Source organism: Pieris brassicae, chromosome 1 (assembly GCF_905147105.1).
Source record: "Pieris brassicae chromosome 1, ilPieBrab1.1, whole genome shotgun sequence".
Taxonomy (NCBI): domain Eukaryota; kingdom Metazoa; phylum Arthropoda; class Insecta; order Lepidoptera; family Pieridae; genus Pieris; species Pieris brassicae.
Window position 1 is genome coordinate 2,187,785 of NC_059665.1, and position 27,987 is coordinate 2,215,771.

The window sequence follows — 27,987 nt, forward strand, 5'->3', positions numbered from 1 at the left end:
AGTTGGAATCTTACTCGCCGTTTCATTTCAATTTGCATAAAGTTTCACATGAGTTCTCGTGTTGGTATGGGGTTAAGCTTGTTACTATTAGGTGAACATTTTCCATTAAATATTCGTAAAGTAATTTTTAAATAATAGACCACATACTTTTTATCGTTATGGAAGGATCACACATTAACAACTTCGCATTATCATTTAAAAACAATCGGGTGAGTGCTAGTTTCTTTAATGAAATATATCAATAAACTAATATGATATACCTACTAATAACTCTTAACTATCTATATAATATGAATATAAGTATTTACAATGTAAGTAACAGTTTCAAGTCCAGTCTTAACATTATTGTGATTTTTAAAAAATTAATAAATTTCCTGTGTATGTTTAATTAGGTTCATTGAAATTTACAATTTTAAAAAATCACATTCTTTTAAGAATGGTCATTAAAGTATGTAAGTTGTGTAACTAATGAAAAAGGTCTTTTTAAATTAGAACAACTTGAGTCCTCGGTTTCATACATCGGTATCAAACGGCATCAACAAGTTAATATGCCTGTCTAAAGCAAAAGCGAACCAGTACAGTGGTTATGTATACTAATAATGTGGTATAATTCTTAGTTGCTGTGCCCCTTTTAATATACACATAGAAATTATATACTTTTAATTGACTTATTTTAAGTACCAAGATGATTACTATTAGTTCGGGATTGAACAACCTAAGATTACTATAAACAGAAATATATCTTGATTTAAAGTTATTATTATAGTGTTTTCTGTTCTTCTCAAATTCAGATCGAACATTAAACTGCATACTGTATGTGCCCTGATATCTCTTATTTAGAAAGGAATGTTATTTACCAGTAATAGACGCCTACAGTCCTATTCTAGTTGTATTATATTATAAACCTTAAGTGAGATTTGAGCAAATAAATATGACTTTTCCTGTTTTATTTTGTTACAAACAAAATGCAAAAGAAAATGTAAAAAAATGCGATATTTGTTTTAAATGGTGCTAATTTTTCAGCATTCAGCTTTTAATTAATAATATCCTATAAAGGTGATCCAACATCAAGACATTCTTTATTCTCTCTTTATCTTGTTAGTGCTTAATACTGTTCTCAAAAGCAGTACAGGAACCAGTATCTGGACGTTTAAGCTGTTGAACAATGTACTAAAGAACAGCAGCCATTTAATGGTGTCTGATCAATTACCACCCTAAACATCTGAGCCCCCTTTAAATTTTTAATTCTAATAATGACTTTGTTGTTCGCCGTTATTTTATATTTATATATTTCTTTATAAACCAGCCGCCATACTGTTATCTCATTAGAAAACCTCTCTGCTTTTTTTATTAAATTATGGACTTACAATGTCTATGTTGGTTTATTTGCATCAGTACAGGATATCCGCGTCATTGTTATACAAATATTAAAATGTTTGTGTTGTTTTCACTAATATTCTCTTACTTGAGGAATATTTTGGTTGAGAATCAGATAGCAATATTCAATATGGGTATTTTATTATTTACTTTGCTTGAAAGTTATCTTTGTCCATTAGCTATAATAAAATTAATGGTTATAATAAGTAACTGGAATATGTTGAAAAGATTAAAACAGCCACAATATACATATAAACATACATACATTTTGCAGTTGAAAACTTTTAGTATTAGTGATGATGTGTACCAGATCTCATTTGTTAGTATTGTGATGGAGGGGCAGGGAAATATGCAATATTATCAGGTAAATACTATTTAACTACTTACAGCAATACTCAGAATAGCTCATTAAATTAAGTGTATATTAACTAATTGTAATTATTATTATCTAAAGAGTGCAACATAGCTAAGAAATTTAACAACGGATATAATTAATTAATAAGGCAATGAAAGACCTTTCGGCCCTTTAGGATATAAGGCGAATGTATCAAATTCTGTTTTCGATGGCAATATTTTTAGATCAAGTATAAGATATACTAGACTAATCCTATTTGTTAACACTATACTAATGGTTTTGTTTAAATTTTTTAAATAAAACTTTAAATGTATCTCAATTAATATAAATAAAACATAATTATGGATACTGAAAGGAAATCCTTATTTACTGTCGTCATCAATCAGCTTAATGAGATTATATCTAAATGAGATGTCTTTAATGAGATCAGTGTTCTATTCAACTCTGAGATAAAAGCCGTTTTACAAGGCGTGACGCAACCCCAGGTAATGTCGTGTAATGTGTAAAGGGGCTCCTAGGAAGACGAACATTTTTTTCACTAGAAAGTGCAGGAGTGGCTGGTAGCATCAGCCAGCTTTTACGGCATTTTTTTGGTATCTCCAGGATATATTTTTTGTATGACCGATGAATGTTTAGTGTCACAGCCGTATTTCCGGAACCATCGCTTTGCAATAGAAAATACAACAATATTTCTCGGCCATATTATTGCTGTCAAGCTTTACGGCCTAATTGCGTTCGTCGGCCATTGCAACCATAGGTACTAATGCCGAGCCATGTATGTAGACCGTGTAAAGACAAAAGAATGAGCCATATAATGTTGCAGAAATGTTGCCGAGATTTATTCAGCCATGTGCTGCATTAAAATACTTTGTGTATTTTCGGGATATAGTCGTCAATGATGTAGCTATATATTTCATTAAAAGTGTAGCCCGTGTAGAGGTCCCTTAAGAAGATCGATGATCGATGAAACAGTTTATTTACATGAAAAACTGTTCCATCGATCATCAATGATCAAACGCAAACGTCAAATGGACATTTCTCGAAGATTATTTTGGTATAGACAACGCCAATAAAATTGTAAAATTCAGGCCTTTTATTAATAGTACACAAGCTCATGTTGACGAGACATTCATGTTAACAGGAATTTAAGATTTAGTTTAAAGTTTAACGATTTTTTTAATTTTTCTCTGGAAAACGTATTTTGCTGTCGATTTATACCATAAAGTAAAAATCACTAATCAAATGGTAAGTAAAAATTGCTACGGAAATGTAGCCACAGTTTGTGAAAGAAAATGGCGCAAGTTTGAAAATGATATACATACTTCATAGATTTTGAAAAATTAATTAGATGTGAAAAAATTAAATAATTTCAACCCCGTTGATTTATTCCATAATACACACACATTACTGTCTAGTAGAGCCTATAATTTATGAGATAATTATCTGCTAAATACTTAATAATAGGGTATTAGGAGCGCTTTTATTGTCTCTGTATGGCTTACTATCAATGACTGGGCAACCAGCAAAGGAACTGGAATTTTAGCAAATAAATAATTGTCTATATCTGCCTTTACGTTGAAAATTATTATGATTAAGAAAACACTTTTTAAACGGATTGAAGCTATGTATTATTATTATACACTTATAATTATTTTAAATTTAATTTTTTTCTGACGTTTCGCGTGCTTTACAGCGTGCGTGGTCACTTTGAGTCACCGTTAATGTCTTAAATAATTATAAGTTTATAATAATAATACATAGCTTCAATGCATTTAAAAAGTGTTTTATTAATGTGTAAAAGCTGTGTTAACAAAAGATAATTATTATGATACTACAATATTACGTTTTTTTTACTCGTTACTGCAAGCTGTATTCATTTATTTTGGCATTTGGATGATAAATATATATAGGTGTACATTCTATATTTAAGGCCCTATGCAATCCCGATCTCGATCCCGTGTAATTTTTCGGGATCAATCGCTCGGGATGCTTCACGAGACATTGTACATTATATAGGGTACATTGCAATGGACATTAGATGCCGGTTCGCAGATAGCACTCTTGAGACACTTAAGAAGATACTCTTTTTTTAGCAGTTACTTTCAAAATCACCAATTTTAATCTCCTTGAGTTATACCTACTTTTGTTTTGATTATGTTCATGTAATTAAAATTAGTTGTTTAGTTCGTAATATTAAAGGATAAAGGCTTTTGTTTTCTTTCAAATAATATTTTATTTTAATTAACCTCACTATCGCAAACATGCAGTTTTCATCGTATTCAGTCACGTGAATTATTTTTTTAAACTATACGAGATCCCGAAAATTTCGGGATCCCGCCGGATTGATATTTCTAATCTCGAATTCACGATCTCGAGTCGGGATTTCATTCCCTAGGCCCTATCCCTGTGTCAGGGTCTCGGGGTGGACTTTTGTGCGCAGTGAAGAGCTGGAGCACTGAGGCACGCCGGCCCGTAATAACAATTATTTATGTAAAACATTAAATTAATGTAATTTTATCAATTGTTTTTTCTGAAATGGATTACTAAACTTGCTATAAAATATATCGTGTAAATTTCAAAATCATGTTCTATATACATTTTCGTCATAAAATGAATTCAAAGTGTCAAAAATTGGCTATGTTTGGATGTTTTTAGTATGGAACGTAGTTATTGGAATCGTGTATCGATCTTTCAAAATTGATACATAAACTACTCCACCATATAGATTTTCCATTTGCCCTACTTCAAGAAACTATGACAAAAAAATTTTGTACATGAAAATTGAGGCTAGCCGTGCTGAGCACTTTTGTAAAGCGACCGTGATGGGTTTAATCCCGTTAATTATATTTCTATTTGTTCTCCGCCTCTGGTAGAATACAAATACCCGACCCCAAGTCATTCCTTTCATGAGATAATGGAATTGATATTACAAAGAAACAATGAAATCCAATACCGTAGAAGGGACAGCCGTGCTGAACACATCTACTTGAGACTAAAGCTATTGTACCTACTCCTCTATAGTTCGAGTCTGAATTTGACAAATCTGAACATTTGTATGCAAGATCCGCGTAACCATAAAAGTTACTATGTTCTTTCGCATACGAGTATATAGATAGAAATATTTTCGCAGACATTTCAATACTTTGTAAAACAAGAGGTTCTTTAAAAATGGCTTATAATGAGTAGTAATTCTTTCAGTCTTTTAATACTTTTTTGTCTTATAATAGTTGACTTCGTTACATATAATTGTAACGAAGTCAACTATTAATGTAACAGTTATCAATAACAGGTTCCTACAATCGGTGGGTAGAAGCAGATAAAAATATTAATAACGTTTCTTATTAAAATTATTAATTGTACACACACCCACACATCTGTAAAATATTATGTGTACAATTTTATTTTAGTGTGGTAATTGTAAATCGACGGTAGACAGAAAAAAATAATCAATTTATACTTATAGATTTGTGTATTAATATTTAATAAATAACTAGTTAGTTATTTGGACCTTGTTTGGCCTGGCTGTGTTCACTATAAAGGACCTTGATTCTAGCATAAGTCAATACGACGCTATCATCTCAAAGCTAGGTATTAAAGAAAGTATTCATTTAGATAATGTATTGAGTTTAGCTAACAGTTACACTTAACCCATTTTGCTACATTAGCTAGCAGAATGGCTTGGGTCACTTTAATTAGAGCAATGTACACTTATCAATGTTTTTATTGTATTTGTACTACAGATTTCTTCGTATGTATTCCAAGGCTACAAGTTGACCTTTTGAAATGGGCCCAATAAAATTTTATATTTTTAGAAATAAGGTACACAGTTTATATATTTTTAACTTTTTAACAAAAGTACGTTTTTGCAACACAATTTAAGCGGCAGTACGTTGCGTACGTAATAGTTCATTTGATGAAATTTAACGGAAAAACTATTATTACGTTGTTATTAATTTGAATAATAGGTAGCGTGGGTATCACTAAAAGTAAACCTTTAATATATATATATATATATATATATATTTATAAAACCTCTTATCTGTATAACAAGGAAAACACAATTTTATCCAAAACTTTTGTCCTAGGAGCACCGTGCAGTCTATTGGGTTCATACCTTTGAGTTCAAAAAAATTAATATTCCTCGGATACCATCTACTTTATTTTCTTTTATTCCTTATAGAAACATCATGTTTTATATAAATACTAATATAATTTATTTATCCTTTCGTAATTGAATTTGGCAACCCAAAACACTAACTTATTTGAAGACGAAATTTCGTATGAACTAAATATAAATTAGCGGTTAACATAATGAATGAGTAAAACTGGACGGGCCCAAAGTCTATTTTCTGTGAGAATAGATGATTTATTACGCTATTTGGTTATTATATTGTAGTTACGATGGACTCAAAGTTTATATTGTCAAATCAATCGACAATTTTTATATTTATAATATTTGTAGACTACGAATTTTGTACTAAGCAAATTCCAAACGGCGAGCTGAAACAAAACTTTATAACGTCTACTCAAACCCTTCAATAGACAACTCAGTGATAAGGGTGGGTCCACATATGGCGAATATGCGAATGTGCAGCTCGCGAGCGGCGCGCTATCAGCTCGCGTCTTCCTTCCGCCCGCGCCTCAAGCCCCGCACCGCTAACTTACCCGCTCAGTTCGTTTTTGATTACTGGAGTCAAGTATGTGTTGACATAGAGTGGACGGTGGAGAATTGTTTACGCTTAAATGAAACAAAAGATTTCCGGTTTTAGTTCTTCAGGAATAATAATGCTTATACATTGCTTAAAAATTCTAAAAAAATACTGCAAGCTTGTGTAGGAGTATCCACTGGCCAAGAATCGTAATGTCAAACATAATATATTTTCAACTGAAATTGGTAGCCTAAAATGCGTTTCCTTTTAGCAATCTTGTAACTAGTAGTAGATTTTGATATAATTCTGGTGACAAAATTGAAAAATATTGCATAGTGTCCGGTTAATTGATGGCTTTTCAACATCTGACTGGCTGGCCTGGATGGCTATTCTGTTTTCTTTTAAAAATATGATTTTGCCACCAACCCCGTTGTCTCTTTTTTCCTTTTTATCAGTAATATAATAGCTAATGATGGAGCTATTATATTAAAAGCACTAGTGTCGTCTGACATCTTCGAAAGCCAGTAAACGGATGTGTAAGCGCGAGAATTGAGTGCACGCCTTATACGAGCCTTGCATGAGTTGCGGTAAAGAGGCGCACCAAACCATTGCCGTGACTGCACGCGCGCAGCTCGCAAACGGCTCGCAAGCTGCACATTCGCGGCATAGTCGCCAGATGTGGACGCACCCTAAGATTTCAAGCTTAGTTGAAGTTAATATGTAATATAGACTGCGCACCGGTATTTCCTACTTAAGTTTATAACAACCCTTGCTGATACCTTACAATTGTAAACTATTAAGCTTCAGGAATTTGTGGCTTCTATGCACCTACTTAACGTGTCTATTGAATTTGCGGCATGCCAAAGGACCCTCTCCATATCTGTTTCATACATATTAGGTACATATGAAATTGGCGTTTTGTATGGAAGGAACAAAAAGTAGATTATTTTTTAAATAGTATATAGATTTAATTAATCAAAGTATGAAACGTTGCTATATATGCACTTTTGCCATTTTAAAGTTGTTATAGTTATAGTTCGTTGAACCCTTTACTAAAGAAACATTCAGACGGAAATCTATAAAATATTTGAAGGCGATTTCGAATGCCCCATCAGAATTGTTTAGAGCGATTGACCAGCCTTGTTTAGCAGCTAACTTTTCCATCATGGTTTGCAGTTTCTGATAAAAGACATCTGCTGTATTCGTCTGGCCAGATTTAAGAAAGTTGAGTAATGTAACGCAGCAGTCGACGCGTGTTTGTCGATTTGTTTCACTCAATTCGTGATGTACTCACCTTTCAAGCTTTTTTACCTTTACAATTTACTTCATGTAGATTATTACAGTTTTATCATCACAAACACTACAGTCTGCGCCTAACTCAGACGTAGTTTGTGATGGATCCGCTTCCACAATAGCCTTCAATTCTTCATTATCAAATTTGGTCTCCCGTCATCCACGGGGATCATCTTCCAGAATGAAAACGTTGATATCAAAAACACTGTGTTTTTGCGACACCGCCGCCATACACATCATCCAACCTTTAAGCCATTTCTGTGGCACTGCTTCCAGGGTGGAACTCGTAGTCGTAAATAACGCGATATTTCATATTTTCCATTTTATAAATAGAGTGACGCATAGAAAAACTATAAAACGGGAAAATGTAATGAATCTTTCGAAAAACAATTAACGAGTAAATATTAGTTTGTAATATTGTGGTTTCTAATGTTGAACTATTTAATCGATTAGATTGCGGTTATTTATTGATAACAGGTTATTTATCTACAGTTTGCACTCATTTCACGGTATAATTTTAATCAACAAAATGCAGTCTACCATTATATATATATATACTATATAATATATAAATGTCGTAATAAAACTAAAGAGACGTTTGATTGTTACGTATATTCGCTGTATTTCAAAATGAATTCTATTTTCAAGTATTCTAAGCGTGAATTATTATATCGAAGGAGAAAAACCACTTGAAGCCCTATCAACAGTTCTAAAAGAAAACTATCATCCGAAGACAAGATGTGTTTTATTATTAGTGATATTCAAAGGAATTTTATTCCTCCCTTTAATAGACGATGGGCAGAAGCGCCGAGGATTTTTTTTTAAATGAACCGTGAATGAAGATTCAGTATATTTGGTAACTATACCGAACTCGGAATAAGTAACTCTTTCTTCTGGGAAACGCGGAAGACCCTGTGTCTCTTATGGGAACTCATCAGAATCAGCTACAATATCAAAAAATACAGATATGACAGACATAATCAACGAACTAACGGGTCAGTCCGTTTTTGTCGGTAATACAATTTTGCAAAGAAACTCCTCAAAAAACTAAAGCCAAATCATTCAATGCGAAGCACGAACTGTTTCTGACAATGATAGATGGCAAAGTAGCTGAAGTATTTATTTATTTATTTAATAATTAACTAATTTATTAATTATATTATATATGAATTTCTGGAGCTACTTCACGGCAAATTAATTATCTGACTAAAGTGACTTTTAGGCCAGAAAATGAAAACTCATGTCAATACGGACGCTCTTGTATGGAAATGGTATTACATATTTCATACAACTTTTCAAACATGTTCAGCCACAAGTAAAGAAAAGAAAAGACAAAAGCAAGAAAAGAAATCTCTAGTACAAGAACATTTTCGTGAGTAGCTAGAATTGATCATCGACAAACCACGACAAGTAAGTGGTAATACTGCTAGAAGATTGTTTCTTTACAATGCAGAATGTTCTGCTGATCTCATAGAGTGGATTTAAATTTGATTAAATGGTTAACATAATATTATAAGCTCTTTCGTCAGGGGTTATGATAATTGATGAATAATTTCGCATTTATACCCTAGAAAACGTTTAGTTAAAAAAAATTTGATTAATTATGAAAGTCTCATTAAGCATTTTGTTGTGCTTCCTATTGGTCAACTTTCAGAAGATGTCCAAGAATCCCGTATTAAAGACTAGAAAATTTCACCTACATCATTCCAGGAAGTGCTCTCGATCAGCTACATATGAAGATGTTTATTATTGTTGTTTTATAATAAAGTCAATAAGGAAATTAAAATAAAGGCCATTGATATAAACTATTGTTTTATCATTTATATACATATATCTCGAATAGAAGTAAAGCATCTGAGCATTATTTGAAGGCCTATTTATTACCCTATGCGTGTGCAAAAATTCAATTGGCCAACAAATAAAAATGTTATCGATTTTTGATATGGAATAGACCTCGATTCTCCATAGTCCGTTCTTATCGCTAAAAGCAGTTTCTTCCTGACAACGAAGTCTTATAGGTCTAAAGATAAGAGAATAGCGAATAGTGCTAATCAACACACCCGTCAATTTGTGTGTCTATATGTGTAAAACGTATTGGATTGTTGGAGTTTCAATGAAAAGAAAAAGTTTTAGTTTCGAATATTGGAATGCCTGTTTAAAGAAGAACTTCTCTTCAAGAAGCGGACAGTGAAACAACCTAGTGATATATATAAACGTAAATTATTGTGATAAATGCGTAAAAGTGTGTTATTTTTCTAATATATATTATACATAAAGCAAGTGTTTTTAAAATTGTCCCCTCAAAACTGAAAACGTCCAACACATTGGAGCGCTAATACTTACTCTATATCTTACTCAAATCGAAGCATACATATACAGATGTATATTTTATGCGACATTGTACAAAGAGCAATTTCATATACGTGTAATGAAGTCCTCGGCAAATAAATGCAAACATAAAACCGATAAAGTGACCCGTGATAAAGATAACGCCGTTATAAGACACGATATAAAGACAGAGTATAAACCACAGTAGAGAAATTCATCACACCAATACGCTTGCGATTGCGTCTTAAAAAGTTAATCAAATATTTATGTAATATAAAATTGGCTGATGGTCTAATAAAGTCTGGAATAAAGAGAGATTAGTGCAGGTCCTACTGAAGGAAGATGGCGGAGGCCTACGTCCAGAAATGAACCAAACAAAGAGGCTGATTCTGATGAAAAAATTGGCTCAAAAATAGCTAGTTACGTTTTGAAAAAAAATTGAAATGGCATTTGAAAAGATTTATTTATTTTTTTCCTTACTTTCTATTTTATAGTAACCTAATACCTTTCATAAATTATTATAAATAAAAGGATAAAGAAGAGAGAGCCACCTAAATATATCTGTCTCACTTGCAATAACATTCAGGGTGCGCAAGAGACGCGTAAATGACGCTTGTCTGAGTAAATTTGTACGCGCTCGAGACACTGCAGGAAATTGCGAACGCTTACCACGCCGAGTGTTATTATTTGGCACTCGCAGCCCCAATCTCAAACATTTCCGCAATATATATTCTACCTCTAAGGACCTTAAAAAATATAATGTAAAGTTTACTCTTACCTTACTTACCTCTAACTTGTTATATCCTTTTTACAAATTTATTTGTTATCCCGAAAATACAATTCTACGTTTAAATAAAACCCTAAGTTTTTGACTAATGCTTCTCTTGGAATGTTTGTTTTACCTTACTGTAAGTAACTCGTCTATAGTGACCGGAGACAAAATGGTTAAATTTGATGCGTTCAACTTATGGTGTCTATCCGGAGTTACGACTGGCAATATAGGGATTAAGGATACATATTGTGTTTTTTACATTCTTCATTTAACGTCTCTTATATCACACATTTTACAGCGATATTTTTTACAAAGAAAATAAATAAAAACAACCTGTAGTCGAGTACGATAATAAGGATTACATTAAATTTATTTTATTTATTTACACTACAAAATGAGAATAAAAGTTGACATAATTAAATCAAAATGAGGGCAACTGGCGGCCTTATCGCTTACTTACTTACTTACTTATCGCGATCTCTTCCAGGCAACCACTGTGAGTAAAGAATAAATAAATCTATTAAATAAGATAGGCAAGTAGTGCATAAAATATTAAAGATAGAAAGTAAAAAGACACATAAATCACGATAATTTAAGATCAGCCTCACGTCAGGTACTACTACTACTACTTAGTAAGAAAGTTAGGGATACGATGTGGACAGGTAATGTTTGTACAGAAGAGATTTAAAGGAAGATAGAGAAGGAGCTAAGCGAATAGGGACGGGAAGTGAATTCCATAGCCTAAATGTATGGTATTATGTATATTTAATATTAGTACGACCTCCGGCGGAGTAAAGGCCTCCTCCAAATTCTTCCAATCATTCCCCGCTATCTCTTATTTCATCAGGGTTTTGGTGGGTGCCTCTTTCTCTTCGTACCACTGGGACATTCGAAGCTAGGGTCTTTTTGGCCCATCTGTCATCACAAACGCCGGCAATGTGATCGGCTAATTTCCACTTTAACTTTTTTGAATAATCATAACGTCTGTTATGTTATCTGTTATTTTTACACGGCCCCTGGGTAAAGACTGTCCAATATTCATGGACCCTTTGATATTAATGTATTCTGTGCACCCTTTAACAAAATATCATTAATACATACACGCTTTTTGATTGTTCAATAACCAACAAGAGTATGAAAATGTTCGCCTTTATTCATAAATATAAATCAGTGTACGTACGTACGTATACGTATACGTATACGTACACCATTAAAACTCCTTCATCTCTTTCTGACAAATCGTGTTTAGGCTTTAATAAAAAAAGATGAATACTTTGTTAAAAATATTCAATTAGACTTTCTATAACCAGAGGTATAGTTCATATTACACACTTATTTAATTAACCAATTGCAGGAACACTGCCACAGAGACCAAACATTTTAAAAGTGTTTTAATTTTCTATTTATAATTTTTTTATAATAATTATTATTTATGTAAAGAATAATACGAATAATACGATTGCTGGCAGTATTTCCTCACTATTGTTATTTGTATAAGTTATTTATTGAGCGAGGAAAAGGCGTTCATTACTGTGTGTACTTATTACTGTTAAGAATATTTACAATAACATATTTTTGTTGAAATAAGTGATAATTTTATTTATTAACATAAATATGTATAGTCACAGCTAAACTTCGTATTTTTTACTCTCATCGCTCACAATATGTTACGAACGTATTTTTCATTGATTATTTACATTTACTACCGTAGACCATTTATCTAAGTCTATAAAACTATATTGAAACACTCCATCACATATCACTTATAACACCGCTGTCAAACTGTCTTTCGCGTAGTTTGACAAGTTTTATAACGTATACGTAGTTAACGTCAAGCCATCCCTAGCTTTATTGGTTTACGAACATCGGGAATGGGAAAATCTTAATTTCAAAAAAAAGAAATACGATTATTATACGCTATACAAATTTATAGTAAAATTCAGAAAATCATAGACAATTATGTATTTAATTTAATATAATGGATTTTCTTATAGAGGTAACAGGTAGGAGGCTCACCTGATGTTAAGTGATACCGCCGCCCATGGACACTCAATGCCAAAGGGCTCGCGTTCCGGCCTTTCAAGTATAGGTACGCTCATTTCTTGAAGGACCCTAAGTCGAATTGGCCCGGAAATACTTTAGTGGGCACCTGGTTCCACATAGTGGTGTTGCGCGGTAAAATCTGCCTTAAAAAACGCTCAGTTGCGGAAACGACGGACGTCGAGGTTATACGGATGGAATTCCTTATTCTGCCTCGACGTCCGATGATGAAAATCAGCTTCAAGTATTAATCCGTACAACACCTCATTAACACTCTTCATGGAAAATGCGGTAGAAGATGCAGAGTGACCCCACATCTCTACGTAAAATTCCTTGCTAACCCGTATTGCTAGTCTCGGTAGTGGGATGGAGTTGCTACGTACCTGGAACCTTTAGGTCCTGGTTACAGTGGACTAATTGGATTTGACTTATCCGAGTGATACTAAACGCTAAGTCTGGAATGAATGTGTAAGAATTTACATTTATTTTTTTATGAATGGTGGACCACCTACGCCTACGTTTTATACCTGTAATTTATGAAAATATATTCTGAATAAGTCGAAGTATGTAGAATGAGATCTACATACTTATCACACAAAGTAACTCGTAGGGGTTGAAATCATTGAATATTCAATTTCAATACATTTCTTACAGAAATAAATTTCGTCTAGACATTAAAATTAAATTATATATATGGAAACACTTTTAACATTCAATTATGATTTTAAAATTGGTAGAAGAATGATGATATATATGGGATATCAAAAAACATGGTCTAAAATTTGTGCCTTCGTGTTTTAAAAATTCAGACATACATCCGTGTTAGATGGTATATACTACAACCATCGCGCTCGTAAATTATTCGATTGTCGGCACAGTTTTATAATTTTATTAAATAATGTTCTATTAAATTAAAGTTGTATCATAAACAAGTCAGGGTTATACTTATAAAACTGTTACAAATAGCATTGTTTATTTGATGTGTTCTGTTACAGTTAAGTTACTGCGGTCAAGACTGTCAAAAAATCCCACCAGCTTTATGGAACATGTATGGCGCCAAAGTCAACTATTTAGACTTAAGGTATGTATAATCGTTAAAGTAGTTCTATATACAATATCACAGGTAACGATTATCCATCTTGTTGCCAGTAAAATCAAAAGGACTTGCGATATCACACCAAACAGTGAAATCTTTTTACGTTGGACTGTGTTAAGTGTTTTCAGTGATTCTGAGTAAACCGATTATCACGAACTATGCTTAAAGTCATTGAGTGCCATGGAGAATCTCTTTGACTATGTAATACTTAACTAGCGATCTTGGCGAATGTGGAGAGTATACATTTTAAAAATAATATCATAAAATTACGAAATATATAGGTCCTTAAAATGAAATTAAAAGGATGTGGACTCTTAACAAAGTTCCTATAATTTTGTCCATCACCGGAATAATCCCAAATTTGGTACAAGAGTCTATCAAATTGTTAGACCTCACGTAATTAATATTCATTCAAAAAACAATAATATTAAATAAGACAAGAATATCCCGCAAATCATAAAAGATAGTATCCATAAATAACTGTGTTCACTTGGCTCAGGCCCGTGTGCAATAGTGTACCAGGATTATGAGTAACACAAAACAGGAGAAAAATTTAAGAAATGAAGTAAAAGGGCGGTGTTACAGAAAACCAAACACAAATATATATACAGTCAAAATCTGTTATAAGGACATCGAAAGGACTACTCATATTTGCTCGTAAAAACCGATAGTCGTAACAGCCGATGACGTCGAATGAACGATGTCTTACTAAACGATTTTGACTGTATATTTATATATACATATTTTAATACAATTTTACTAATAAGGATATTTAACATATTAAAGTGTCCAATAACACTACTTACAGTCTCTATTAAGGACACTGTGTTCTTGCATTCTATTGTTTTTAATAAAATAAAATACACTGCTAATTCAACTACACATAAAAATACATATCGGTAAAAATAAAATCTTATTGATAAAATTTTGTTATCGATTTCTTTTAATATCCGCAGCGAAACTTCGAGAAAACATTCCACGTTGAAATCGAGAATGCAATCTCTATTCAAAGTTACGTGGTTATGTTTCTTACTCATAAACGAAAACCTTTTAAGCCTCTAGAGAATGATAAGGTTGAAAACATCTGTACAAAAATTATCTTAAAAGCAAAATGGCTATTTGAGGTGAATACTCCTTTAAGAAATCGTGTTAATGTTTATGAAACAAAAATGTGCCAGTTTCAATAGCGATAATCACATTATTATCCTCTTATTCAAATCACTACAAACCTGAAATAGCTACTAAATGTTGTGTCCTGAAGGTTGTGATTTACTCTAGTGTAAATACACTTAAATTTCACGAGACTAAAGTAGATTCCATTCCTTCTAATATAGGGTGTCTAAGCGCCGATTTAAACTTTAAATATTTACAAAAAAATCAAATTATAATGTTTTATTGCGAATATTACATCGTCAAGATGTCTTAAAAGCAGACTAGCGAATTGGCAGAGACACGCCGCAGCACATCAACTGATATGGCTCTTAATTCTGTCGTTAATTCAGTCTTCAACTGCTTAAAATTCGTAACTAATCATAAACTCTTGCTTCAATATAACCCCATCAGTCAGCTGGGGTTAAGTTGGGAGATCTTCAAAGTTTTTCCCCAGAAATAACGCTTTTATGGTGTCAATGGAGACCCTAGCTGTGTGTGCTGTGGCCCCAACTTACTGAAACCATACACCTAATTTGTCAATATCCTCTTATTGCAGCTGCGGTACAAAAAAATATCGATCATGTCAATATACCGCTCGTTCGTCACTGTAAGCGTTGCACCTCGGTCATTCTCAAAGATAAATGGCTCAATGTAGTTCAATATGGCGCGTTTATTTTCAATCTTCACATAACAATATACAGTTTTTCTTGTTATTCGTTATCCTAACTTCCTTCAGTACCATTGATGGGAACCCCGACACGCATTCAGCTTTTCCAAGTTCACTATCCAAGGCTTTCTTTCTCCATCCGCTTCCTGCTAACGCTTCTATATTTTCTATCCACCTTTTAATAAGTATTAGTATATATATTTTGAATGGTAAATTTGGTTTCAGCTACAACAGTATAGAAACATTGAAGGGGCTGGAGAAATTCACAAGACTAGAAGAACTCATTCTGGACAATAACAAACTAGCCGATATAGTTAGCTTTCCCTTCCTGCCATTCTTGAAGACACTGTCTTTGAACAATAATGAGGTAATTCCTAATTATATCTTGAAGCAGTACTATAAGTTTGAATCGAAGAGGAATGGGGCAGACGAGGATCTGCGTCGTTCATTGATGTTTTTTTATAGGCTAGTTGGTGATCAGTCTTTTTTGTCGACGTCAAAGAAGGCTGAACATTTACGTCGATATTCTGGTCCAAGACCTCACGATGTTTTTTTTTTATTTATTTGTAAAATTTCGTTACATCTTTTATATATAAAAGAAAGTCGTGTCAGTTACACTATTTATCCCTAAAGAACGGCTGAACAAACAAGATCTTATAACAAAATCCAAGAAACAGAACAACCAAAAAAAATAATTGTCAAAACATCAGTCCTCCTAGTCTGTTCATTTGGTAACTGATTGCTAAACGTAATGGTATCTATGGTTAAGTATGATTGAAAATTTGACAATTAGAAGTTTTGAAGTTGATCGGTTCATGTGTTTATTTGGAATTTCTATTAGCTTAACGTGCCAGGACCAAGACGATCGAATCTTTCCCGACGAAGCCGTAATGCAATAAATGGGTGGACCGATTTTGATTAGTGTGTATAGAACATGAAGTTGCATATAAAGACAAGTGACAAAAATTATTGGGGAGGCAATGGGTGGCCTTGTCTAGTAATACTAAATAACACTAGAAAGGAAAAAAAGATATACTAATGGTAAATTGCATAATTGAATTAACAAAGAAAAATTATAAATCACAATTCAAACTTTAAGCTAATGTTATTTATGTTCATGAATCAAATCAAAATGCAATACAAAAAAAATATATCAATTGCAAAAGTCACGATTGAGCTGGATAAGAGGAAAAATACGCTAGAAAGGTAAGCCCATCGTATGGAATCGAAGAGCGTATTCCACAACTTTATGACGCCAGTTCATAACCAAAAATCACATATGCAAATAACATAAACTTTATCAACTACTTGGATCTAAGTTGCGTACACAGGATCAACATTTATATGCGTTAAATTAACATTGTAGATAGCACATGTGTGCTAAAAACAAATCAAGTATTTGCAATTTTAACTAGTTAAATCGCGTGTGCTTATGTAATTTAGAAAGTTTTCTATTATTGGTTCTCATCATGTAATAAACTTGTGTCTTATAAACGTTATAAATGAAACATTTTGATGGATATAAACGCGAATTTATATACATAAATTAATCGAGAACGCGTCTATGATTGATAGACGATATGAAGACATGTTTTGTGGTCTTTTGTTTATTCTAATAGGCAAGTAGGTGAACAGCCAGGCTGTTCACATACGACTTTTTATGTCTAAGGTTTCCTCACGATATAATCCTTCACCATGCGTTCGAGTGTTCGAGGTCGAGACTATCAACCCTCTCAACTTGATATAGCAGTCTCTCGTCTAATATTGCTGAGAAATGAAAAAATCATGTTTATATTAAAAAAGGTTTTATCTTAACTAAAACTACTCGCCTTCCCGCTAAGTTTATTTCTACGAATCGATTTGTTTGCGGAAAAACAGGAAATGTGCAATCTGCTGCAGGGACAAAACGATCTGCATTCTTGTTCAGCTCTTAGGTTATTTTTTTTTTTTTTGCAATTTTCTGTAAAAAAAATTATCTGCCATTTATGTTAGTTTATGTGGATGTGAGTTATGAGCCGGTGTGGAGGCCCTATTGGAAAACAAAACAGAGGAAAACCGCTCACGATATTGGCAGCTGACATTACTAAAACGGCTGGCTCAAGCTGGATAAAATACATTCGAGACCGAAATACCTGGAGATCTTTGGGGGAGGCCTTCATCTGCGGAAGTTCTTGCAAAATACAATATAATATTAGGATTTTATTTTGTTCTTTTGAAAGAAATAAAAAGGCTTTTTTATTATTGCATATACACACATAAAAATATATAGTTATCTGAGAGATAAGTTATCAAAAGACCATATCTTTCCCAACCATAACTTGTCAATAAATATAGAATTTATTAGTCGGTCCAATCAATGGAGATCAGACACGATCGTCAATGTGATTACGGCTAACAAAGTTGAAACGTTTTAGAAATCTTTATAACAAATACATTTTACTTAGTAACATCGGATAGCGTTGTTATTTTCGGAGACTGGATTTAATTCCAAAACCTGACTCGTTTTAACGAGTTTTCTTTAAGTGTTTGTTAATTATTTATTTTTTTACAGATAACAAATCTAGAGGATCTAGTCAACAAGTTGTGTGACGCATTTCCGGCGCTGACATACCTCAGTCTACTAAGCAATAAAGCCTGCCCAAACCAGCTCTCGGATCTAGAGAAAGATGAATCAGACTACCAAAGATACAGGTAAAATATGATATGTATAATAAAGACGAATAATTTATTAACTTATTTCGTAATTCTACAGCTAACAAACATTATATATAATAACAAACAATTACACTAAAAATATAGCCAAAGATGGAATACATAATATTTACAAACAATAAAAAATATTCAATACATTTAACTAAGTTATACGTAATTTGGCTGTGTTGTGTGATAATGTTAAAGTGTGTGTGTACGTGAAGGTGTGGGATATGATGCAAGTGATACTGCACTCTGGATATTATTAATACTCCTTAATCATATTGCGCGATAGCTTCAACAAGGCAAGGCTTAAATATTGTTCGTATCTCCGGGCTGCGCTATATAAAACTGAGTTTTTTTCTTCATATTTAGTGTTTATGTGAGGAACATGAAACAAAGTACGACTAGGAGTATGGTAGGCAGGAACAAGGAAGGGCATTTTATATAGCAGGGAGCTACAATTAATTGTATTCGAGATGATGTCATGTAGTAGCAATAAATCGTGTTTCGTCGAGAGTCTAAAGTATGAATCATCTACAGAAACCTTGTCTATGGAAACAAAACACAAAACTCCCAGAGATAATCAAGTTCAAAGAAGCTCTAAAGCTTAATATAGGTAGCTTTTAAATCTTATATCAGATCCGCGGTTTTATCTAAAATTACCAATCCCATTTGGGGCTTTCGTGATTCATAAGAAAGGAAATTTGTATATTAGAATCTGATAATCTTCAGTGGCAGACCTGAAAGGTAAATTCATTAAACAAAATATTATTTATAGATCTCTGTAATGTGATCTTCATCTCGTTACTATTAAGAGAAGTAGGTTAAGATTTTAACGAACTATGTACATCAAAGTCAAATTATTTCAATTAGGCCTATTTGAAAGTGCAAATGTAGTTGTTCAACCCAAAAGGTTCCATATGGAGAAGAATGTGCGAAGAAAGAAACTCCATACTTACTCTCTTAAAATAGTTTGTACACATTGATTTGATAATTATATATGAAGACCGTGTACCTAGAATAAAAAAAACTGCTATACTAAAATAAAATACGTGCATGGTGTTGTAAAACACAATACAGCAGATAACTCTGTTCACATAGTTAGAAATATTGAAATTATTGTCTTTTGTTAACATAGCTTTTACACATTAAGAAAACACTATTTAAACGGATTGAAGCTATGTATTATTATTATAAACTTATAATTATTTACATAATTTTCTTAATATTGAAATTATTGATTTTATATTACTTACATACATATATAACAGTGTGTGCTGCGTCAAAGTTGCTTTCTTCGTCAGAAAAACAGCAAATATAACACCCCAGATTTGACCAGACCAGTTGATTTTGTTTTGTTTGATTGTCTTATGGAGCAGGACCGGCAAGCCAAGCACTTTTATCTTGAATATAATCCTGTAATTTGTAATATGCTTGGCAAAGTATACTTTTAATAAAAGTTTTAAATTTTCTTTTGTTTAGTTGCAATACGTCACAAAGTATTTTGTTGTAACATTTTACACAGTAACCCATAAAAGATGTTTGTACTTTGGCAAGTTTGAAAGACGATTGAGCGTTTTGACCTTTAATTATAATATTAAAATTCTATTAGTCGATCACTTATTTTACTAAAGATGTGGATTCCTTCGAAAACATCTTAAATCGTTTATTACTTTAAAGTTACTAATTGTTTGTTTTACGTTTTTAATGTATTATGGCTTGAGACAACTTTTACGTGGTTCATTATTTTGAGAACAGGTGGCAAAAAGCTCGCCTGATGTTAAGTGGCATGTACACTCAATGCCAGGGGGTTCGCGAGTGCGTTGCCGGTCTTTTATGATTCGTTACCGTCTTTTCTTGAATGACCCTAATTCGAATTAGTTAACAACAATTATGTTTTAGTCTTAAAATAACCTTGAAGTCGATTGGATCTGTTCCTTCGCTTATTGTGTCCCCATTATTATATTTTTCATAAAAACATTAATAATCCCAGTAGTTGTGGTAGCTTTTTTGGATGGGATTCATAATCTTCTTGTTGCCATACTGGAGACTTGTATCTTAGGTTGTATGTCGTCGCTTTTACTATACGTAATTTATAACTTTAATGGATAATCAATAGCATAATAATTTGCGAAGATTATACTTAAATTGAATATGAGCAAATCATCGTCGTCTATCAATGTCGTGAATTGATCTTGGTAATTAAATAAATAAGCCGGTTACGATTATAGCTCTATATATAAGGTGATTCGTTATACAGTCCCCAGAGATGTTAATTATAACTTAACGCGTAAGATGAATTAGTTCACAATATCTTAACGAGCATTGGTTTCAAACAGATTTCAGTAAGGTCTGGTGTTCACGCCAGTGTACCAGTGGATTTTTCCATATGCAATAGACACTCGTGCAGTGAATTGCAAACTAATAAATATTTGAACATTGTGAGAAAAACAAGTTAAGAAGGCTGTGGTCTGTTGGTCTAATGGTAAAAACTTATAAAAGACCATATAAGGCAATTTTTTAAAATTAATTGCAATAATAATCCTAAATTAGGGGCGTTTCAATGTCGAGAAAAACTGGCAAGAAAGTGAACACCTGAACATGCAATGAAGCTAGAAATAATAATAATAATAAGCCTTTATTCCACATCTTTGACATACATTTGATAAAACAGATAAATTTACAGTTCTAATTAAGATGCGGCCCCTGTCCGGGAGAAGGCCTCCTCCAACTTTTCCCATCCTAATTTATTTTGTGCCATCGTCATCCAATTTATCAGCTCTTCTCGATGCCATCGCTCTATTGGTCTTCCTTTGTTCCATTTTCCTTTCGGACCCGTCCATTCGGTTTCTGCTCTAGACCATCTGTCATTTGTACAACGGGCTACGTGGCCGGCCCATCTCTATTTAAGTTTAAGGGCATATTGCTCACAACCGCGATGTGGAACCAGCTGCTCACTGAAGTATTTCCGAACCAATTCGACTAAGGGTACTTCAACAAAAGAGCGCAATTTATTTAATAAAAAAAGCATCAATAATATTGGTTTTTCTGCGAATATATTCACTTTAATATTTGTCGCGTAATTGAAGCAAGAAATACTAGTACTTAATTCATTTCCATTGTAACAGTTGTGAATGTTTTGAATCCTGTCGATTTTACATAAAAACGCCGTGCCTCTGCATAAATTAGAGCGGACGCAATTTTAAATTTCACTTAATATTTTCTGCATATTATAAAAATTAGTTCATTTGTGCAAATGTGCTAGGATATAAACTTTTTCATGTACGATTACTATTTAATAATATAAATTTATCATTCTGGACGTGAAAAGTTACACGATTTCATCCAGGTCTGACAGGAGAGTTGAGCTTAAAATACAAGTGCTCATCGCTAAGCGGTTTATTAATCCTGGATTGATTCCTATTTGGAGCATAAATTCAATTTAAAATGTAATATCCGCCTCTAGTAAAAGGTTTTGCGAGGATAAGAAATCTTTAGTTTAAACCTTAAACACCTTTGATTAAACACGAAATATACAAAATATCTATTATAATAAACCAAAACTAGACAATAACCGGTTATATATAGAATTTTAAAAGGCAGTTTAAACCGGTCTGATAGACTTCCTATTATGAAGTCATCTTTTTATCATAGCACAGAGCTGCTTATTAATCTTATAATTGAACTTAATTTTACATTGTACTCGTCTATTCTTGGATTAAATATATATATATATATATATATATATATATTATATAAGAATAAATATAAGAAAATAATTAAGTTAGCTTAATATATAATTGCGATGCCATCTCAGAAATGTATATATGTATATAATTATAGCCTTTTATTGGAGTTACTTTTACGCTTAAACACATTTAAATTCTATCTCAATCTTTTTAGATATCTGTGTGCATTTTTATGGCCACCTCCAAATCCCGCCATTCTTGTCTGCACTGCGCCACTCTCTACCAAGTACCTGCTGTTTCCTTTATCTGGTCTATACACGTTCTAAATTGTTTTCCATTGATTGTACCTTGGGCACCAATTTAGTACTTTCTTGCTCCATTTTTTTTGTTCATCTTGCCATGTATATATATAAATATGAAACACATCAGAATGGTTATTGAGTTAATTATAAAAATAGTATTTAAATTCCGTAAAATCTTTAGTTAATCTGTAGTTTTTTTTAATAATTAAAGAAGTTATACAATGGTGTTGGAAACAATGCATTGTTTCTAAATGTCACAACAAGTGATTTTAACAAAGATTATATTTTTGTTTACATTATGGTATTGTATCGCACCTAAGTTAGGATCAGGTTTTGAACACCCACGCCTTGGATTTATCTTCGGTACCTCGTCTGTACCTATCAATAGCGATAATGATATACATATGTAGTTACATCAGTAAATAGACACTATTCTTTGTATAGTTATTGATATGCTTGGAATCGCGAATAAATCAATATTACTTTTATCCCAATTGGGAGTATCTTGCGATATTTCGATCCGGCACCTTACCTTCTTTTACTCTTTTTTGTGCTGGGTTTATGTAGAACTTCCTGTGCACTAAAACCCCATCGCTGTAGACGGGATACGGTAACAGCTAACCCCTGTCCTATCAGGTCATCTTTAATATCTCCTGTATATCCAGTAGCAATTAGCAGCAATCAAGAACGGTTGAGTTGCTTAGGACAACGTTATAAAGTGTATCACAAGTTTTTGTGTGAGGCTTTTATACAGATTAGAAAGAAACACATAACGATAACGTTTTATGGCGTCCTTTTGAAGTTGGTTTTCTAGATTACTCGATGTGATTACATGTGCTTTAATTTAACATTATATTAATATGAACAATAAATGGTATTCAGAGGTTAAAACATATTTCAGGCATTAATTTTTGCCTATGTGTCTTATGTAGGATTAGCTATTAGCCGGATTTTATCAACATTTCATCAGCATCGCCTTGATGGCTGGAAATCTTCCACACTCTGCTTCACAAGACAGTTTCCTTTGCGAACTAGAAAACTATAGCAACGACTTCCTGTGGGGGTCTTTCCTGGGAGATACGACCTCCAGTTGTTTAAGAGCATGCTCTTTTCATAAAACCTGCAACTCTCACTGGGTGTAGCTCACACATGTCACATGGGCTGCGATGTGACTGGCTTTTTTGAGCGGCCAGCAAGCTCGTTTGCCTTCTAACCTTTAAAAAAATTCAGTCTCTGAGGTCAATATATATATGTTAATGGTATGGCTATATAACTTAATTTAATGTATCTAGTATGAATGATTAAGCGTAAACTGAGCTAAGGCTTAAACATTACAACTTTGACCTGACGCTGGTAGCAGATTCCTGTTTGTGTTACTTTAACTAACGATCTATAATTTATAATCTTTTGAAGTATCAAAATCAGTGTTCCTTTAACATAGACAAAAAATTAACATTTTCAGTTCAATCAACGTCAATTAACGTCGCCTATTTGAATTAATTTTACATCAAACGTTTTAGAGATTTTTTTCAAAAACTGAGCGATATATCATATACCTGTGAACAACTTCTTTCTCGAACAACTTGAGTTTTCTGTATATGTCGTGGCCAGCGTGTAGAATTGCTTACGATGGTCTCATTGATATATCAATACGCGGTCAAAAAGATTTCTTAGCACAAATGTTAGGGTTTATAAAATTGTATAATAAATATGTTGCTATATTTACCATAATTTATATTTTGTTTATATCGAAATAGTTGATTTATACTTATTATATTTGATAATTAGAATATAAATAACACTTCTATTGTATGCCTCACGATTGTCAATATTTCCCGCGAAGACGCTAGCCAATCATAAAAACTGCTTGTTATGTGACACTTTATGCTTTATACAACAATATCCGGTGACTTTTACAATAAATACAAATTTGTTATAAATCAGGTAATTTAATAAATCTTAAATTATTAGTACTTAAAATAGATAAAATTATGTATATTTAATGTGGTTTTGTAAAGCGGTTCTATTGACAAGGCCCACGATTGGTGGGTTTTTCTCGAGTAGTGGGAAAATTTCGGCGTGAGCTCAGGCGTTACTTGGTCAGGAGAAAAAACAACCAAGCTACAAACAACAGCCAGGCTAGGGTACGTCGGAAAGTCGGAGGTACGGGAAGGCGTTTTATGGTTTGGGACCAATTAAAGATTGTCACAAAACTTGTTAATTATATACCAGTGTACCAAATATAGAATATTTACCAAATCTACTGTTCTCTTTAAAACGATATCCTGCATTGCTAGCTGGAAGACGCCTAACACAAATAATTCGGGAACTAACAGTTTGATAGATTAATTAATAGAGCCAAATTAGCTTGGAGATGATTTTGTAGCTTCTAAGTACTTCTAAGCAAGTCATGGCAGAGCGTACAATTTTTTTCGGATAAATTGTGGATTATTATACAAAGGAATTTATTCCAGCTATTTTTTTTTATTTATTTATTTATTTATTGTATAAGTGTTCTTAATATAAAGGAAGTTGATGTGGTGGAAACACAAACTGTGCACAGTTTTTCTATCCACCAGGACGTCGAACATAATTAAATCATTAACACACATATATATATACTAAGGCCTGTGACATATAAACTGTAAATTTATAACAATCAAACCATTCAAACGATTTAAAATTGCACGTAAAACGTCATAAACAAATCTAAACACTGACGCGCCATAGATTCGACTGTATAAGCTTGATGACGTTTGAAAGCTGTTAAAAACTGACATTAAAGTCAAAGTCAAAAATCATTTATAAATATACACAAAAAATAAATATACATTAAATGCTTCTAATTTTACATTTACTGTCAGTTCTCAAATCTAGGGCGTAGACGAAAGAGAATAACTGGCAATAAACTCTTATATAATATTGACGTATATGGCAAAACTAAAGTTCGCTCTAACGTAACAAAAAAGTCACTTATTTTATCTTGTATTGTTCTGCTGTATCCAAACGCGACATAACCATTTTTTTATTGATCTAATGTATCATTAGATTTGGGATTGTAACTCTTTTGTCTTTCGTGATAAGCGTCTCAAACGAGGAAAATACTAATTTATTTCATAACATTTGGAATGGAGAATTCTAAGGTGGTTTTGCCATATAAAACGAATGTATGAGAAGTGGTTAATAAGTAGAATATACAAGGAAACTGTGGATGGTGAAGTAGGGGACATAGGCCTTATCTTACCTAGATCAAAACCAGATAAGGGACAAGATAAACGTTCCCATAACGTACGTGCATGCATGGTCAATGTCATGAAAGTGGATGAAGCGACAGTGGTATCAGGACCGTAGCAAAAAGAGATCGGTCGTCTCACTCTACATCTTCGGTAAAAAGGCGTGACAATTTAAATAAATAAAACTAATACTTGACAGTCGTAAAATTTCTCGTAATATTTGTACCATATAATGTGCAATTAACACCATTTACACATCTAAAATCAAATTAACCCGAGTTGAACAAATAAACTGTTAGATGAGACTCCTAAATTTAACTGATTACACGATTAAAATTTAAACGACCCAAAGTATTTTAAACCACAAGAATTGTAGGTATGTGTTTAATTCGTTTTGGAATTTAAGTTTTAAGAGATTTTCAAATAAAATCATTGGTATGTAAATGAATAATTAAGTGTGTTTGTTCTCTAAAAATATGTGACAATATAATCTCTGTGGTACCAGCATACATGGGTGTTCCAAAGAAATTTATTTGAAAATAAATACCCACTATGCGTAGATGTCTTTCGCAGCCGCACAAAAAAATCTTCATTAATTGTAGCTAACATCTCCATGCGTCGTCGTCATCTTTCTATCAAAAATGGCTTCATAATCGGTCCATTTGTATTACGATGCCACAGACTATCAGTTACGTTAACTTACAACATTACGTCCAGAGATTCATTCAAAAAAGTATTTTATAACAGTAGGATAAAGGTTGGACAATACTAATAAGTCCTTTTAATATAGCGATTATCTAGGTTATTTATAATATCTGAACGAAAGCATGTTATCTTTTCTACAGATATTTCGTCATATACAAATTGAAGAACCTCCGGTTTCTGGATTCGAGGCGTGTCACGGATCGAGAGCGCGTGGAAGCGACCGCGCGTGGAGAATTCATGCGCGTACGCCGACCGACCAGTGACGTCATTCCAAATGATCCCGGCTCGCCAGAGCTTCGTGCCCGTCCGCTGCCGTTGGACCTGAATGCGCTTGGGAAACATAAAGGTAATAATCTGTTTTCGCATTTTCACAATGTATATTTAGTGATCTACTGCAAACATTATTTTGAGTGTGAGTGTAACTTGAGTATGACGATACCAATTCCATTTATATTCCGATAAAAATATTTCAGAATTTTGCGTAAAAACACTTTCTTTAAACAGGCTATTTTGTTATTATTTATTCGCCTTAAATTGAATACAAAATACATATATGCAAAAATATTCATGACTACACAACATCTGAAAGGGTCATGTAGTGTAATATTCTTAATAAACAAAGGCCCATTTTTAGCCCAACTTATATGAAACTGAACGTTTTGGTAAATTTTCATTGATATTTATCTTTATAACCGATGTTCCAAATGTTGGAAAATATACTATAGAAGTTGCGATATTAACTTCGGAAACGCTGTCTAATCACATAACTTTGTTCCCAATATAATGAAACCGCTACCTTAGATATCCAATTGAAGCAGTAAATTACAGTTAAAATACCAACTTTGAGAATTTTCCTTATTGGTTTTTTCTTAATTGAAACTTGGTGAAACTGCCTTTAAACTAGCATCTACATACGAGTATATGTGACGTTTTAACAGCCACAGTTGACCACTTGTTTTTTTTTAAATATAATTAATTTAAAATAAAGTTCGGGTGTGCTTTTGTAGTTATTGGCAGATTTACAATTTTTTTCGGTGGATTAGAATTACTTAATTTTAAAAAATCGAACCAAGTAGTTCTAATTTAGGATTTTTTTAGAACACTTTTTGGTAAATATAATAATCCTCTACCTAGCTCATGTTTCGGTTTCAGGCAACTAATGCTTTGCCGTTTTTCAGGTGCTTACGGTAAATGTCTCTACAAATACACGGGAAAGCACTCGGAGGGAAACCGATTCATTTTGAACAGCGATTTGTGACACAGTTCCTCTCTTAGAAATTCACCATATAAAGTGTGAAAGTTCTTATGTGCATGAATTTTGTATTATTTTATATTGTTAAATGCATGTTATATCTAAGCTAAAAATGTTTCTTTTGATTAGCTTTAACAAAGGTTTTACATTGGAAAAATGGGCTGACAGGTGTCCACTTAAGCGTTGTCGATGTTTTGAATATTTGGGAAGTGTAGAGTGATTTACGAATGTTGTTTTGGTGCTAAAAGTTGCGGCGTTAATTATTTATATTAATAAAAAGACTGAACTATATAATATAAATACGAAAAATATTCGCTGCCTATAAAAACCTAAATGTGTTGTCACAATTATAGTTAATAGATAAAATATATTTTTGTTCTCAA

General features: G+C 32.8%; 1 protein-coding gene across 1 annotated transcript; it reads left to right on the plus strand.

Annotated features, from left to right (window-relative positions):
• Positions 1-27,987, plus strand: LOC123713649 (leucine-rich melanocyte differentiation-associated protein-like). The gene is made up of 6 exons (XM_045667426.1): positions 1-209; positions 13,810-13,895; positions 15,955-16,096; positions 18,281-18,420; positions 26,493-26,698; positions 27,531-27,987. Exons 1-6 carry the CDS (start codon positions 159-161, stop codon positions 27,608-27,610), a joined length of 705 nt encoding a protein of 234 aa, XP_045523382.1. The 5' UTR covers positions 1-158; the 3' UTR covers positions 27,611-27,987.